The sequence below is a fragment of the Musa acuminata genome, chromosome BXJ3-7 (genome assembly GCF_036884655.1).
Source record: "Musa acuminata AAA Group cultivar baxijiao chromosome BXJ3-7, Cavendish_Baxijiao_AAA, whole genome shotgun sequence".
NCBI classification, from domain to species: domain Eukaryota; kingdom Viridiplantae; phylum Streptophyta; class Magnoliopsida; order Zingiberales; family Musaceae; genus Musa; species Musa acuminata.
In genome coordinates, this window is record NC_088355.1 from 5,870,937 (window position 1) to 5,885,094 (window position 14,158).

The window sequence follows — 14,158 nt, forward strand, 5'->3', positions numbered from 1 at the left end:
TAATTAGATATAAATACCCTATTCTTTTTTCTCCTCCTCCTCCTCCTCCTCCTCCTCATTATTATTATTATTATTATTTAATTATCCCTATATAATCAGACCCACTTATATTTATAAATTTATATTTAAAATATTAATCATGATGATGATATATCAAATTCACTTATCAGGATTCAAAATATCATATAATACTTTAGGGTTAACATTGATGGAGATCTTAGAACTTGAAAGATATAATGGGGTGAATTGAACTTTCAAAATTTTCTTCTGGATTGTATACATATAATTAGATTTCACAGTTGACATTGCTTTTACTTTGTGATCACATTTAATTAGGTGGTGAAAAGGCCAAAAGAAGAAGGTAAGATCATGCTTGACCACAAGAAACTCAGACACCAGCGGATTTGAAGGAACATGTTATTGCAATTTTACTGATCCAAGAATTGGCTTTAAATTGTGCATAATGGATCTTATGACTCAAATAGTATCCTCTACCTCTATGCTTTGCATGTCATTCTGGTTCTTGCAGCTGTTGTTTCTGATTGATGCTCCTTAAATGATGGTTGCAATGGGTTCACCTTAAGTTCCTATCTTATGATATCCAATGGTGGTTGTTCCTTTATTAGAATTTCCTGCACTTGTGACATGGACATCACAAAATCTTCCTTTGGCAAGGCTGTTTTCACATAAACAGAGATCATTTTCATGCTGAATCCAAGAACAAATATGAAGCGTCACTGATCAGGAGACAGGAAATAATAGATTTGATGAATATATCTAACTGGATTCATAGTTCTTTGGAAAATATATTACTGCCATTAACAAGAAAAATAGAGAGTACATGCTGAGCATATTAAACTGAGGCAAGAACAGGTCCACCATGATCCAAACAGTACACTGTGACCATATATGGGGATCAAAAGTGACCAACATTAGTGCAACTCAATTAAATGCTAAGAACTAGTAGAACATTCTGATGTTAAATGTCATCTAGAAAAGTGAACTTCTATGTGAAACAAGAATTTAACTACTGAGGGCTAGTGCCACTGCCATTTTGTTCACATACATTAAAGTTGGAAAGTCCAAACATTAGATAATGGATGAGAAAAAGTTGGATTTTTACAAGTAGTGTTATCTCAATGAGGAGACGGCAAAGAAAGAGCTTCCGATCCCGACTATTTGTATTGATTATAACAAACACAAGGAAGGATAATATAGAAGAAACAAAGAGGATAAAAAAAATCAAGAAAATTACATCAGTACATTCTTAACCAAGCTTCAGAGCCTCCCTAAAACCAATGCTGAAGTTACTTTGTAATCCCTTTTTGCCAATGACAGTAGTATTTCCTTTTTGCATCATTGCCACGAATTCGTTGTAATCTATGCGACCATCCTGCAACAAGGATTCAAAAATTGAGCAGATGTAATCCCCAGTAGCATTTCAAGATTCATAAATGAAATGATGGCTGACTAAGTTATATACATTATCTTGATCTGCTTCTCTGATCATTTCCTCTAGCCGGACATCCCCCATACCAAATTCTTCGCAAGCCTGTTGCAACTCGTCCGCAGTTATATAACCGCTTCCATCTTTATCAAAATATTGGAAGGCTGCAAATAAGTGGTCCTCCTTCTCTATCTTGTTTAGATGTAATGTAGCAGCAATAAACTCATCATAATCTATAGTACCACTGTTATCAACATCTGCCTGCAATTTATAGTTTTGGAGAAAGGAGGGATAAGCAAAATTGAAGAAGTTTCATTATTACGTTTGGTAAATTATCTCTTCTTGTTAAATGTTTTGCACATGGACATGTAACAACTATTTTAAGGACAGAAAGTGCCCTGAACATGGTTTCCAATAGAATATGCTAAATTTTCCTCAAGTTTCTAGAGTCTATCACAGAAACATGTGTTACCGTAGAAAACTCTAAACCAGAAAGAAGTTTAAACACCCAGTGTATAAGGTGTTATCAATTAATTAGCAAAACTAGCTTAAAGTTGTGATAGATGGATCGAAAAAAAAAAAAGTTGTGATGGATGTAAAATCTTACTTGAGATGACAACTTAGAAAGTTGAAACGTTCATAACTTCACAGGTAGTACAATGTTCAAGAAAGAGTTTTGAGTATGCATCGTAAATTGTCACAAATATATGACTATTAAATGTGCATTACATTAGGTACTACATCTTTATATTTCCATATCCACGTTTTATCTAATTTTTAAAATATAAAAACTAGATTTGTTTTGAAAAATAATACTTGCATGGATGATGTAGTTGCATAACAAAGAGGATACAAAGAAACGTACAAACTAACAGTGGTACAAAGAGAAAGGACAAAAAATTAATTGTGCTAAATCGCAATTATCAATAAATTTTGGTCTGACAGATTCATCTTTTGCATTAGGGATCACTCATTTGTTATTATCTATAATACATGAATCAAAAATAGTATGATTCTAAAAGAAGAGGCCTTAGCCCTGCTGTTTGCACCACCTCTGTTCACATTTTCCCCTTCCCTAACAAGATTGACTTATAATGTAGTTAAATAACTTCTCTTGGACTTTTTACAACAAAATTAGTAAATTACACTTTAATAGGTAGTTATTTAACTTTAGTTGATTTTTTTATAAGACCAATACTACAATTCAAAAGGTAATGACATATTTAGTCAACCTTCGACAACAACATTGATTAAATTATAAAATGAAAAGAAACTGACACTTACTGCTTGCATAAGTGCATAAATTTCTGATTCCTTAAGTTTGGCACCCACTCTTTCTAATCCAACCTTGAGTTCTTCAAAAGTTATCTGTCCACTATTATCTGTGTCTATCATCTTAAACATCTCCTTCAGGCCAGCAATTTCATCCTCAGATAGGTTTGCAGCAATAACCTGCATAAAAAACAATAAAATATAGAATGTGTATCATTTTATGCCAAAATTCACTAAAAAGCCAATATTCACTGGATGAAGCACATGAATACAGACACTCAAATGTCTAGTATGTTTTCAAATTAAAGAGGTTTCAGAGCCTGAAACTAAAGTTTGTATGGCAGCTATGGCTTGCACTATTATTCATTAAATTGTACAATTCAATGTTGAAAATTTGAAGGAATCCTTTTTCTTTGAAGCACATTATTACACATCAAATCACAGAAAAAGGAAGAGTAAATATTGGAAAAAGATATGTAGATTGTGAAACAGGTATGCTTTTGCAGATATTTGGTTTAGCAAATTTCTAGTTTACCATCAAAATAATTCAATTACAATTAATTACGAAGCAAGTTCAACTCAGTAGGAACATTGTTCTCCAGTGCAGCTAACTTTCATGACATAAGTCCCAGATTGTCCTAATCAGGTAGTCTTGAACACCCATAAACTTTTCACTGCATCATATGTATAAAACTTGTCTGATATATCTAAAAGTTGTATACAAGACAAATATATTTTCTTCATAATTACAAAAATTTCAGGCATTAGAAGCCTTACCCTCAAGGCCATCTTTTTGAGCTTGTTCATTGCTGAGAAATGTTTCAGGCGAGAGAGAACTGCAGAATCCAGAGGCTTATCAGGAGCCACACCATCAATCTGAACCCAAGGATGACCTGCAAGAAAAGAAATCACTCTAAAGCAACTTAAACATCCATAGGTGAAATTGTTTGATTAAAGCCAACGGGATAGCATGATTATATGTGAATAAAGACAAAGCAGTTGCAAGGAAATAAGTCACTCTAAAGCCTTTTGAGATATATATGAGATATAAGTGATGGTTCGTTGATATACTGTAATTATTTATTCATTGTACGCTATGATGTGTTCTTGGAAAAAAATTGAGTTAATAGCAAGCCGTAGATGTTCTTCACTGAGAGATAATCCATAGTTTCTGACAATATAATAATCTAAAATTTGAGGCCAGAAAGGTAAAAAACTTACACAGTACTTCATGGGCAGTTAATCGCTTACTAGGGTCTCTAACAAGCATTCTCCTTACAAGATCTTTTGCACTTTCTGAGATACTAGGCCATGGATCTGATTGGAAGTCAAGTTTACCATGCAAAACCTCCTCAAATATACCTTGCTCAGATTCTGGACATGAAAACAAGAAGTATCAAATAGTTGAAGGATAGTACAAGCATATGTTCTTGGTACTCACTATATGGGTATGTGATACACACAATGACATACAAAACAATCGTGTGCATATAAAATTATGAACTGAGAAGTGTAGTCATTGTAGGATAAAATGAGCAATTAGTTAATGTCAAATTTCTCACCAGCCCAAAATGGAGGTACACCACTAAGCAGAATGTAGATGATAATTCCAGCACTCCAAACATCTGACTCTGGACCATAACGTTTCTTCAGGACTTCTGGCGCAACATAGTAAGGGCTACCAACCACATCATTAAATACTTCCCCTGAAAGAAAAGATCGACCAGTTAGTGAACAGCTAAAGAAAGATTGTTGACAAGTATCAGCATAAAATGAGTAACTAAACAATATGGCTCAAGGATTTAGATTTAATTGATTTAAACTTCCTAAAAAAGTTACATTATAATAAAGAACGTGGGTGTTATATGTGATATATTATCATAATGCTTCCTCTTCCACATTACAACCACAACAAGCCGTAATGTCCCTCTTCTTTAATAAAACAAGAAACTAAAGTGATGTTATTTGAAAGAAAAAACAATTTACTTCCATTGAAGCACACACTCATCTAAGTGCACCCAGAGGTTTCACAAAAAAGAAACAAAAGCAGAATATATCTTCATTGTAGTTCATTTTTTGTGTACATATTATGGATAATTATATTACCACAGAATCAAGTTAAAATTATGAACTATTCTGCTAATCTCAGGTGGATTTTACAACAAATGTAATTGAAAAAATAGCAAAAACAATTCCCTCAACCTGATCAAATCAAGGCACTGATAACTCCAAGTAGATATCAGCTCTGCTTTGAAGCTGAAAATTGTGTACCCTGTTATGTGAACATTATACATCCGACCAAACTGGAGATCTGATGCATGGAAATGAAAACGTTAATGGCTTCTAGAGAAGTATCATGTTCTTAGCTAGTATAGCCCATAAACTTGATTGACTACAATCTATGCTGAAGAGAAGTCTTCTTTAACCATTTTCCAGTAAAGATAAATGGAAGCCACCAATTTTCTGTTGTCCCTTAGACTGCTTAATTAACATGGTAACACAATTAAGGGTCAGAATAAAATACAATAGTTCTGGAGGAACAAATGTGACCCTTGGTGTTCCGACAAAACTGCCCCTTCATGATCCAAATAACTGGAGTCCTCTGCTTGCCTATAAGTCAACTAAGGATTACTAAGCTTGCCAAATGGACTGAAGAGAAATATGATGGTGCAAGATAAAGAAACACAAGACTCCCTTACCGCCAAAATAGAAAGGCTATTTTTGTGTAGTCCCTGTTTCGTTACCAAGCTAAATTTCTTAAGCTCTATGATCTCATCTAAAAGCCAAATTATTGCATATAAACTCTAGTATCCTACTTGCTTACAAGTAAAGGATTACCGGGCTCCCCAAATGGACTGAAGAGAAAGATGATGGTGCAAGCTAAAGAAACACAAGATACTAACTTGAGATCAATAAATTAGTATCTCAATTCAACATGGAAGGATAACAAGTAACATGAATGTTCTTACAGATCAGTAAGGAAAAAGAAAGCATCTCTAACAAGGGTCAAGTCATTTCATATTGTTGCATCAAGGGTCGAGTTGCATTTATCACAAAGCCTATTTGCATAATTAAAATAGATAAGATCTTTTTCTTGGAAACGGTTGTTGTCATTTGAATTAATCTGTCTCAAGTAAAACTACATTCATAAATCTGCACCTCCAACTACAATTTTGTGACCGACGAAACAATTTGCCTAAAGCATAAGCTGAGAAGGAAAAAGAACATACCAGGTCGAAAGAATATCGACAATCCAAAGTCAATGGTCCTAAGAGAAGCATCCTCCATTTGGTTCACGAAAAGAAAATTTTCAGGCTTGAGATCCCGATGCATGACGCCCATCGAATGACAAGCTTCCACAATGCCCACAATCACCCTTGCAAGCTCCGCTGCCTTCCTCTCGGTGTAGTGCCCCTTCTGGACTATCCTATCGAACAGCTCACCACCAGCACACAACTCCATTACCAAATGAACAGCCACGGCATCTTCGTAAGCCCCTTTAATGGAGATGACGTTGGGATGACCAGACAAATGGTGCATTATCTGGATCTCTCTCCGAACGTCCTCGACATCTTCGTCGGTGGCCAACTTCCTCTTCAAGATGGACTTGCAAGCATACTCCTTTCCACTTGCCTTCTCTACACAGAGATAGGTCGTGCCAAACTGTCCCTGTCCGAGCTTCTTCCCTAAGCTGTAAATGTCCTTCAGGTTCTCGGTCTTGCGCTTCAACACTGAGCCAGCCTGAAGGCCGGCTGAGCTCCCGGTCCTTTTGACCTGGGTGGGCTTCTTAGAAGCGTCTGCCGGCGCCGGATTCCCGACGACTTCGGGGATCCTGGAGTGCTTTGTGTCGACTCCAGGGATCTTGACGGGTTCGGGGGCATCGGTGGCCGATGAAGCTTTAGCGGACTCACTGCCGGCAGCCTCGCCGTGGGCGGACGGGAGAACGTCCTTCTCCGAACGGGTGCGCCAAATGCTGGCGGAAACCGATTGGAAAAACCCGTTCTTCGTCAGGCTCGGCCCGACGCATGTGTTGCCCATCGGATACGATGCTCAATTTTCCCCGCTTTCCCTCTGCAGCATTCGTGTCAGGACTTCCAACAAGCATCCACAGATCTAAAAAAGCCGGAATCTGGCCTCCGTACGCGTTCAATCCCAGTGGAGGAAGAAGCTTGGAAGTCCAGAAATACGACAATAGATTGACTATTTCGCACAATCACACACGTAAATGATCGACCAAAGAGGAAAAACTCTGAAAAATTCAAATTATTGTCCCGATCAAGAACGAAATAGAAGAAGAAGGGCAGGAATCAGGACGAAACCACAGAGAAAACCGAAAACGCGAAATCGTCCATCGATCAACAACCACGAATAAGTCCAAGTAACGATGAGGAAGGCAGAAGGAATCTTCAAGCGATCGAATCTGCACCAGATCCACCTATCCGAAAGCTAGTTGACATGAGAGGTGGTGGAAGAAACGATGCTCATCGAAAAGGAAAGCAAACCAAAAAGAATGGGAACAAGATAGAAAGCGAAGTCAGTTTACATTTACACCCCTGAGGATACGATATTACAAACCCATCCCTATCAAGTCGGCATATCATCGAACCTGATGGTTTCAGGGACACACATGCAAAACAAATATTTTCATAAAGACCCAAAAAATTCCAAATATTGGAAGATACATGTGAGATTTCATCCCTGGCTAAGGTAAGATATGAATTTTCAGATTCTTATAAGGATCAAAATGTAAATTTAACCGAATGTACGAACAAATGGACGCAGCGGTCATTTTACCGGTCGGCAACCGGCCTTACCCGAGTCAAACAAACGCGCAATTGGGGAGTTGACTTCGTTGCTTTTTCCAACTGCCAAAATCTTATACGAGATAGCAGCCGTTATAATCATTGTAACGGTTATCGTAACGGTGACGATCCAATTAATCTTAATAGGATTTCTATGTTGGCCAGCTCCCATATTAATGCGTCGGATTATTATTGACGATCAAAAGCCATTTTGATACTCCTTCTTCTTCCTAGTTTGTCAACTCCCTTGGGTGAATGTAAACTGGTAACATCAAATGCCATGCAGAAGAGCATCTAAATTTGATGATTTAGTCCCTTATGCCATTGAATGACTAAAACAAACATCAAAAGAGAACAAACCTTTCGCAAAACATGAGATGCAGACCAAGAAAGCTTTCTCTTGGAGTTGCAGATCCAAGAGCAGGAAGCATGGTGGGTCAACGACTGGGTCGGCACAAGGAGGAGCGCGGTGCAACATGCATGCACGTTGACTTGGTGGGTGTTGCTGCTCGACGTGAGAAAAAGTCGGTCGAGAGGCTGCAGGCATGCACATGGGGGATCGGTGAGCACATCAAGCAATGCGATGAAGAGGTCAACGCATCATGGTTGGTGCATGAACAGTGGAACATGGCGATCCAAGACCTGTTCTTCGTGGTGAAGTAGGCAGGAGGAAGAGTCGCTGCCATCTATCTACTCGTGCCCTGTGATCGATTGCATGCATTTGACCTATGAAGAGGTCAGAAGAAATCAGTTCTGGTGTTCCTATACTTGTCCTCGGGAACCGTTTAAAAGCTCATCACACACTATTAAGACGTCGGTCATCTGATGATTGATGCAGCAACAGAGAAGATTGATGCATTAGAGAGAAATCAAAGAATACTCGCTTTCTTTTATAAAAAAAAGATTATTTTCATACTATAATTTCTTATGATTTTAGTTCCAAGAATCTAAAAATATGATCACATAAATATTTTATTTTATTTTATTTTAAACATTCAACTTTTATTATATAAATAGTCTTTATAATAATAATAATTATAATTATTATTATTATTATTACTTTTAGATGGACTACGACACCCCTGAAAACCGTTAGGGTTGATGCCACACGTGACATACGTCGTGATGGGTATATATAAGTGCGGGTGGTCCAACATCACCCCTGAAAATCTTTACGGCTGATTCGTTCAAGTTATGACGCGTTTTCTACAACGGGTCAGCCGCTTAGTGCGCCATAATCATCGAACGGCGGTGGCGCTGGTGCGCCGCGCCGCGTGCCGCCCTCCACCCGATCACCCAACAGCGACGGGAAAACAAATGAGCAGTCTGTGCAAGCTGTTCTCGTCGACGAATCCGGCGCCTTCTCGGCTGTTGTTGTATCGCTTGAAGTCCTCGAACACCACCCGCGCAAAGAGCAAGTCTCCAGCTCGCAAGACGTCGACCCGCTCGAAAGGACCCACCCCTGCTTCCGTGTACCAGACGATCTCCCAGCTCGTCGAGGCCGAAGAGAAGCCCGCCGTTGATCACGCTTCCACTCGGGTTTTGCTCGCTAAAGATGGCAGCTTTGCTCGTCCAGTTAGTTCCTTTGATGGTAGCCCAGATGCTTGCCGAATTGACCAAGAGAGCACGAGTACACCCCGTGCTGGAGAAACGGTGTTCAGAGAAGGTGATTCAGAACGAAACCCACCTCAAAATTCCAACTTGGAAGACGTCAGCCCGATCGTTCACGAGATCACGAACATTGTGCGCTCAGAGAAATCTCAGCTTCGCATGGAACGGCGCTTGGAGGAGTTGGATTCGGTTTTGAGTTCGGATGTGGTAGAGAAGGTGTTGAAGAGGTGCTTCAAGGTCGGCCATTTGGCCCTTCGATTCTTCAACTGGGTCAAGGAGCGGCCAAACTTTTGCCACACGACAGAGGCCTACAATGTGATGATATACATAGCCGGCGAGGCTAAGGATTTCGATTTGATGGAGAAGTTGGTGGATGAAATGGATGAGGAGCCGTGTCCCAGGGATGTCAAGACATGGACTATTCTCATCTCCAAGTATGGAAAAGCAAAGCAGATCGGCAAAGCTATGCACACATTTGAGGCAATGAAGAAATCTGGTTGTGAAGTAGACATCGGAGTCTATGAAATAATGTTTCGTGCTTTATGTTGTGCGAATAAACCAGAGCTTGCCATGGAGTTTTACAGAGAAATGACTTCTAAGAACATGGTGGTCAAGCGAAACCTATATGAAATGCTTATGGATTGTCTAGCGATATCAGGTGATGCAGCAGCTGTTAGGTCGGTCGGACTTGATATGATGAAGAATGCACAGGTCTCAGAAAGTGAGGTTTACACTCGCATCTTGAGGAGTTTTTGTATTTCTGGGAAAACTGAAGAAGCACAACATCTGTTCGAGGAGATCAAGAAGAAAAACCTCCTTGTTGATTCTGACACCTATGACATCTTAGTGAAAGGATTTTGCAGGGCAGGCAAGATGGATAAATCTGTAGACATTGTGAAGGGCTTGAGGCAAAATTCAGGTGTCGACAGTAAGTTGTATGGTTGTTTGATTAGTGGTTTCCTTAAAAAAGGTGATATAGAAAAGGCCTTAAAGTTGTTGCAAGAAATGAGAGAATCTGGGTGCCAGCCAATGGTTTCTACTTATACTGAGATGATCCAACGGCTATTTAGATCAGATGGATATCAAAAGGCATGCGAACTTTCTGAGGAGATGTTGAGAAATGGTATCAAGCCGGATATTGTAGCAATCACAGCCATGGTTGCTGGTTATGTCCAAAACAACAAAATTTCTGAAGCTTGGAAGGTTTTTGAAACCATGAAGCAGAACGGGATGAGGCCTACTAGAAAAGCTTATACTGTGTTCATCAATGAACTTTGTAAGGTTTCCAAACCCCTAGAGGCTCTTAAGCTTTTGGAAGAAATGATCAATTCCATGATAAATCCAAAAGATGGAGTATTCCATCTGGTCATTTCTTCTCTAACCAAAATTGGAGAGTTGGAGAAAGCTAGAAACGTGGAGAAGATATGCAGATCATCCAGACTATATTGCCTAGAAGAGGAACCAGCTTGTCAATCATCTTGCCATCAGTTTCTTGATCATGAGCATGAGGTATCAAGTTTCTCACCAAAGCAGGATGAGCAGGACATGAAATCTGTTAAAACAACAACTTTTAGCAATGCTGATCTCAAGGAAGTGCGCAGAATTATATCCTCATATACCGAATGGTGCTCAATTCAGGAAGTTTTAGAGAGCAGCGCCATTTGCTTTACACCAGAACTAGTGGAGGCCGTCCTCCGTAGTAGTCAGAGACAAAGCCGTGCAGCTTTGCAATTATTTTCATGGATTGGAAGGAAAACTGGTTATACTCACACAGCGGAAGCCTATAATATGGCCATCAAACTTGCAGGAAGTGCCAAAGATTTCAGGCACATGAGACATCTTTTTCGGGAAATGAGGAGAAGCGATTTAGCAATAACTCCAAATACCTGGACAATTATGATAGCTCAGTATGGTCAAGCAGGTCTAACTCAAATGGCTTTAGATGCTTTTAAAGAGATGAAGAAAGATGGCTATGAGCCATATGGTAGTACTTATAAATATCTTATTGTGTTTCTGTGTGGCAAGAAAGGTCGAAAGACAGACGAAGCAATCAAAATATTCCAAGAAATGATCCATGCAGGACACATGCCAGACAAAGAAATGCTTGATATTTATCTTTCTTGTTTGTGTGAATCCAAGCAATTAGTTGATGCTCAAAGATCTCTTAAAAATCTATGTCGTAGAGGGTTCACAGCACAGGTTGGTTACTCCTTGCTAGTTAAGTCTCTCTGCAGAGCAGGCAGAATAGAAGAGGCTCTGAAGGCAGCAGATGATATGGAGCTTCTTGGATGCACCAGAGATCAGTATGTCTATGGAAGTATTGTCCATGCACTTCTCAGAGAGGGTCGTTTGGATGAGGCCTTAGATAAGGTTGAGACAATGAAGAGGGCAGGGATTTCACAAACCACTCATATACATACATCTTTGATTGTTCATTTCTGTAAAGAGAAAAAGATTGCCGAGGCAATGAAAATCTTTAAGAAGATGAAGGATGATGGTTGTGAGGCAACCGTAGTTACATATTCGGCACTCATTCGTGGATTTATGAACATGGGGATGGTTTCGGATGCATGGAATATTTTTCGCAGAATGAAACTCAAAGGCCCATATCCTGATTTTGTGACCTACTCAATGTTCATGACCTGTCTGTGCAAATCAGGAAGGTCCGAAGATGCACTGCAACTTATCCACGAAATGTTGGAAAGTGGTATCATTCCTAGCGCCATTAACTTCCGAGAAGTCTTCCATGGCCTGAACAGAGAAGGTAAGCAACATTTAGCTCGTAATGTACTCGAAACAAAATGGCGTCTAAAACGAGAAAGGATGCTTTCGCTATAAGTTAATTTCTCTATATTGTTGCTGAATTTTCAATTATGGCACTCATCTTTAGCATGCCAACCCTCCATATGAAAAGCTCTATACCGATTAAGCTGATCTACTACTTTTCTGAATCTGCCAAGTCAATGCTGTTTGGGGCTTTTTATGAACTCAAGATCATTTTCGAGCGATCTGTGCACTCCATGCTACACCATCCATGTGAAATCTCTCACAAATCCTCAACCAGAAGTCTCTTTATGTGATCAATCGTTGGTCAATCCAGAACCATCTGCAAGCAGATTGGCTACCAAACTTATTTGTCTAAACTCTTTGACACTAATTCTTGTTCTTCCCTAAAAGTAGAGCTATTATTGTCTTTTTTAGGTTATCATAGTCGATCTTTCTTCGGTATGCGGCGATACATATTGTTGCTATATTCAAAGGCAGTACATGTGGGATTTCTTTATCCATCAAGTGCAAACCTTGTAGTCATTTAAAAAATCAACTACTTCAAGATCATCAGTTTAAGAGAACAGCTCTCAGACACACTGTTGCTGCTGAATCTCTTCTTGGCACTCTCAAACTCTGTTTGGAAGTAGAATTATCATTTTATATATGTGAAGCATAAAATAGGGAGAATGGTTGCAGAAAAAGAAGAGTTCATTGGTGCCTGCTTACCAGCCTAGGTTTCACCCCATACATACAAAAACAAAGAATAATATCTAACGCTAGCTCTGTTGTTTTCATGTAACGAAGAGAGATAAAGACATGAGTGACGTTTCGGATCATGTTACAGAAAGATAGAAAGTAGATGATGGAAGAAGGAAGAACACAGAATTGTTACACTCGATGCTACCCTCTCTCTCTCTCTCTCTCTCTCTCTCTCTCTGTGTCTTTGTCGGAGTTGCTGCGTGCCTCTGATAACGTGAAAAGAAGAGAGAAAAAGCACATGAAATGACGTTTCAGATTTACATCGAGCGTTGTGTCTACCATGAAATGTCACTCAGCCATCTCTTTCTGCCTGCCTTTTCAGTTGACATTGAATAATATGCACAGGAAAATGAGTGAAAGAGAGAGAGAGAGAGAGAGAGAGAGAGAGAGAGAGACCAAACAGCTGTGGAGATTGGAGCTGCATGCACCACATGAGAGATAGCGAAGCATCGGTGTGCGTCCACAAAACGTACTGTACGTGTTAAATGCCACAAGTTGTACGCTTTTATGTATGCCAGACTTGGGTGGTACTGTTGCTTGCTGTATGAAGCCAGCAAACATCGACAAAACGTATCTCAAGTAATTAATTGATGTTTGGTCTAACGAAAGCACCTCTAATGTCTTTTCTTACGCCTGACGAACATATAGTGCAAACGAGTGGATCCCACAAATTAATTCATCGGATTAGTACATTTCACAGTGATATTTCGAATAATCCAAGGAACGTGTTACCACCTCCTTAGCGATAACATCTGTGGAGTTGGGTTCAGCAATAGAACGAGTGACGCCACCAACTACAACGCCTCCTCGGAAGTTTGAGTGTCGATTTGAAATGCTAAATCGAATGAAATTATATTTTAATCCTTATTTTTAGGACAAAAAATGACTTCACATACAAACGCGAAATGACAAACAGAGAATCCCAACATGGCATGCCACAGTAAGAAGAGAGAGAGAGAGAGAAATAAATGCGAGCAGTGTGCTGCTACAGGAGGGAATCGAACGCAGGGGCAAGGGTCCCACGGGGAGGGGGACCAACCAGAGGACAGAGAGCGCGAGGTTTGTGGCGCGTCAGAAGCCACCGACACCGCGTGCCCTCCTGCCAACGGTATCCGCCACCCCTTCCTCTCCCATATGCATCACCACGGTGTTACAGACGTCTGTCTGTAACCTACCCTCCTCTCCTTGGGAAGATTCACCAGTTTGTGTCGCGATAGGCCTCCAGTGCATGCATGTGTCTTCTGCCTTTCTTCTTTATCTATATTTTATCTAGTTACTGAGAAGAATCTGAAGATAAGAGAGAGAGAGAGAGAGAGAGAGAGAGTTTGGAGTGAAGTGAGTGCCAGCTCGTTGCACATTCTGAATCACTGTTGAGAGCGACACTTCATTGCTACCCAACAAAGCCTCTCTCTCTCTCTCTCCCGATCTTCGATCCATGATCTTTATATTTAATGCATAACATGGCCTTCCTGCTCGTTGCTCACACCATTCAAGCGCT

The 14,158-nt window shown here is 39.8% G+C and overlaps 2 protein-coding genes across 2 annotated transcripts; one reads left to right on the forward strand and one right to left on the reverse strand.

Moving 5' to 3' along the window:
- Nucleotides 1-1,067: 1,067 nt before the first annotated feature.
- LOC135643735 (calcium-dependent protein kinase 10-like) lies at nucleotides 1,068-7,200 on the reverse strand. The gene is made up of 7 exons (XM_065161067.1): nucleotides 5,950-7,200; nucleotides 4,282-4,425; nucleotides 3,941-4,093; nucleotides 3,497-3,612; nucleotides 2,732-2,899; nucleotides 1,484-1,708; nucleotides 1,068-1,393 (listed from the first exon to the last, which is right to left on the reverse strand). Exons 1-7 carry the CDS (start codon nucleotides 6,755-6,757, stop codon nucleotides 1,268-1,270), a joined length of 1,740 nt encoding a protein of 579 aa, XP_065017139.1. The 5' UTR covers nucleotides 6,758-7,200; the 3' UTR covers nucleotides 1,068-1,267.
- Nucleotides 7,201-8,720: 1,520 nt separating this feature from the next.
- On the forward strand, nucleotides 8,721-12,083 carry LOC103991052 (putative pentatricopeptide repeat-containing protein At5g06400, mitochondrial). The gene has a single exon (XM_009410418.3). It carries the CDS (start codon nucleotides 8,839-8,841, stop codon nucleotides 11,968-11,970), a length of 3,132 nt encoding a protein of 1,043 aa, XP_009408693.3. The 5' UTR covers nucleotides 8,721-8,838; the 3' UTR covers nucleotides 11,971-12,083.
- Nucleotides 12,084-14,158: the final 2,075 nt, after the last annotated feature.

Bases quoted from the DNA above. Each gene is read 5' to 3' on its own strand.
- LOC135643735 (XM_065161067.1), bottom strand. From the start codon at position 6,757: ATGGGCAACACATGCGTCGGGCCGAGCCTGACGAAGAACGGGTTTTTC. The intron at 4,426-5,949 runs GTATGTTCTTTT...CTTTTCTTTCAG, and splicing joins GTCGATATTCTTTCGACCTG to GGGAAGTATTTAATGATGTG. The intron at 1,394-1,483 runs GTATATAACTTA...TCCTTGTTGCAG, and splicing joins GAGAAGCAGATCAAGATAAT to GATGGTCGCATAGATTACAA.
- LOC103991052 (XM_009410418.3), top strand. From the start codon at position 8,839: ATGAGCAGTCTGTGCAAGCTGTTCTCGTCGACGAATCCGGCGCCTTCT.